The following is a 3,134-nucleotide window of genomic DNA, read 5'->3' on the forward strand; positions in this document are numbered from 1 at the left end:
AAGCAAGAGGTTTAATAACAAACAAGTAATTCATAGTCTGTCTGAGCACAGATATATAGTTATGTTATTGAGTTGAAAGAATATAGGTGTTTTTATATTCATAATGGACCCATTAATAGAATTAATCGATAGTTATTATTTTAAGTCAGGCTAGTGAAACACTCTCCCAAAACGGGCCATATCAACAATTAAAGGAACTATAATTATCAAGTGAAATACAAAACTGTAATACAAAGTGTAATACATGCAGTATAGGTGCTTTGTAGATTTAAAGACGTCAGTTTATACCATAGATAGTAGATGGTTATACTGAATCGATACAGAAGAAGACATCAATAGTCTAAGATTTAGATACGGAGTTCTATTACCTACTAATGTTAACAGTTTTCTCTTTCCATCTTATGATTGCTACTGCTAATTCTGTACCAGTAGAAGCAAACACTGAAGCAGTGGATAACAATACTTGCTGGACAAATATCTGTGAAACTTCACAAACCACACAAACTGGTTTAATAAAAGATCTCAGCTCAACTGGTTTAGCGATAATCGAAAATCATGACATGGATTGTTATCCTTGGATGTTTCGTAATTCAACAAATGGAAAATGTGAATGTAGTAACATTCCACTTCACTCTGTACTATGTGATATTGAAATCAGCAGGACATCCATTCTTGATTGTTATTGTATGACTTACGATAGTGAGAGCAATGAAACTCAATTAGGAAGATGTGTGTATGGTTGCGGACACAAAAGAGACACTGTCTTCTATACACTTCCAAATGACATAGACGATCTTAATTCATATTCTTGTGGAAATATAAACCGAGATTCAACACTGTGTGGGAAGTGTCTACCAGGATATTCACCACTTTTGTACTCGTATGAAATGAACTGCATGAACTGCACGGGAGAGAACACGACCTACAACTGGATCAAGTACATAGCAGTTGCTTACATTCCTTTAACATTCTTCTTTTTATTTGTCGTAATCTTTAAATTCAATGGAACTTCACCAATGCTGAAGTGGTTCATCAGTGTATCCCAGGGAATCTTTTCACCTATTGCTGTTAGAGGCTATTTTTCTGTATTTTCAAAGAAATCACATATTGAGAAATTTATTAAAGCTATAGGCTGCTTTTATGGCATCTGGAATTTAGATTTCTTTCGTGCTGTCAGTCCACCAATTTGTGTGACGGACATCAGTCAAATACAAGTGCTTGCTTTGGACTATGCAATTGCCTTTTATCCATTGGTACTGATTATTCTGACTTACTTTCTCATTTGTTTGCATAGCCGTGATGTACGTATAGTCATTTGGATGTGGAGACCTTTTCGTAAGCTTTTCAGTTTAGTTGATCAAAAATGGGATATGGAAGGGTCAATTGTGAATGCTTTTGCGACCTTTTTATTACTCTCATACTTAAAAGTTCTCAACAAAACTGTTGATTTACTAGTATTTACTAGAATGTATGTACTGAAAGCCAACAGCAAGGAATATGATATAAAGCTTGTACTTTACTCTGATGCTACAGTGGAATACTTCGGACAGGAACATCTTCCGTATGCAATATTAGCTTTGTTTGTCGGAGTTTTTGCTGTAATACTTCCTATAGTGCTTCTGATGGTATATCCAATGAAATGGTTCCAAGAATGTCTCAATGCCTTGAAAATTCAGCGTCAACGTCTTGACATGTTTGTCAACTGCTACCAAGGTTACTACAAGGATGGAACGAATGGTACCAGAGATTATCGATGGTTTTCTGTGACTGGATTTCTTCTTAAGTTAATTGTGTTCCTACTATTTGCACTCTCACCAAGCATCTATTGTTACTCTATTGGAACTTTATTTATAATTACCCTCATGTTTATGCATCTTTTGCTACGACCATACAAGGAAGAATTCAAAGTGTACGACATAACAGATGCCTTCATGCTACTGATTCTTAGTGGAGTGTTTATTATGGCAACTGCAGGAGATGAAGCTGACATCAAAGCTTCCTACTTCAGTGCATTTTCTTATTTGCTTATAGGACTCTTTGCAAGTGTCCCGATAATTTACTTTCTTGTAGTAACTATTTGGTGGCTCTTGATAAAGATAAAGAAACAACTCAAAACTTGGTGCATAAGCAAATTTTGTAGCTTTCGAGCTCAGCCTGAAATCTCACAAATTGAGGAGTCATTTTCAGATAGTGATGATATTCCACACCGGTTGGAGAATCCATCAGATTACTCATCACCAAATACCCTGCTGATTTCTGCCCCAAGAAAGGATGCAAACTATGGCTCAGTTGCTTGTGCTGTCATTCCAGAGCCATAATTGTAATGCTAAAGTGAACTTATAGACTTAGTATAGAGTTTGCTGGAAGTATATACATAGGTCACATGCATGCAGAAAGTTGCTTTACTTTGTGTATTGAACTATCCTTTGTACGGTTATAATTCTGTGTTTAGGCAAGATACTTTTTACAAATTGTTTTTAATACCTAGTAGTACGTCTGTCTGCATGAGATTGTTGAAAACCACTGAGAAAATTGAGACATTTTTATTATATTTCCATGGATATAATTATATATAAATTATTATGTCCATGCATGGGTATTAATAAATGTCAGGGGAAATGTGTATATCTCAGTGGATATTTGTCATAGGTATGCATGGTATTTATTGTGTGCATATATTGTGTGGGTATTATTTATCAAAGTGCAGATATTCAAATTCAGGTATTTGCAAAAGTGTTAATATTGAACAAAGTCAGGGTATTTATAAGAAGGTGATGATACTTTTCAAGGTGTGGTTTTGTTACATTACAAGTGATAGTCTCGTGACTGTTACATCACCTGCCACACCAGCTGAAAGCTTGCTTGACTCTGGTTGGTAAAGGGACCACCACTTGTTGGCACTTGAGGGCCACTAGATGCTTGGGGGCATATAAAGACAACACTACGACATTCACATTTACTGAGCCTTCAGCAACCATGTGGTAGGTTATGTGACAGTCAGTAACAAAACCACATTTTGAAAAGTATCATTACTTTCTGGACAATAACCTGACTTATGTTCAAATCCACTAGGTGCCAACGTCCAAAGAAAAATTTCGGAACAAAAAAATTGAGGGGTTTAGCCCCATTTTGTA

The 3,134-nt window shown here is 35.8% G+C and overlaps 1 protein-coding gene across 1 annotated transcript; it reads left to right on the plus strand.

Annotated features, from left to right (window-relative positions):
• The first annotated feature begins 229 nt into the window (after nucleotides 1–229).
• LOC135336696 (uncharacterized) lies at nucleotides 230–2,522 on the plus strand. Its single transcript, XM_064532554.1, has one exon. It carries the CDS (start codon nucleotides 375–377, stop codon nucleotides 2,316–2,318), a length of 1,944 nt encoding a protein of 647 aa, XP_064388624.1. The 5' UTR covers nucleotides 230–374; the 3' UTR covers nucleotides 2,319–2,522.
• The last annotated feature ends 612 nt before the right edge of the window (nucleotides 2,523–3,134 follow it).

This window comes from Halichondria panicea, chromosome 5, assembly GCF_963675165.1.
Source record: "Halichondria panicea chromosome 5, odHalPani1.1, whole genome shotgun sequence".
NCBI lineage: Eukaryota > Metazoa > Porifera > Demospongiae > Suberitida > Halichondriidae > Halichondria > Halichondria panicea.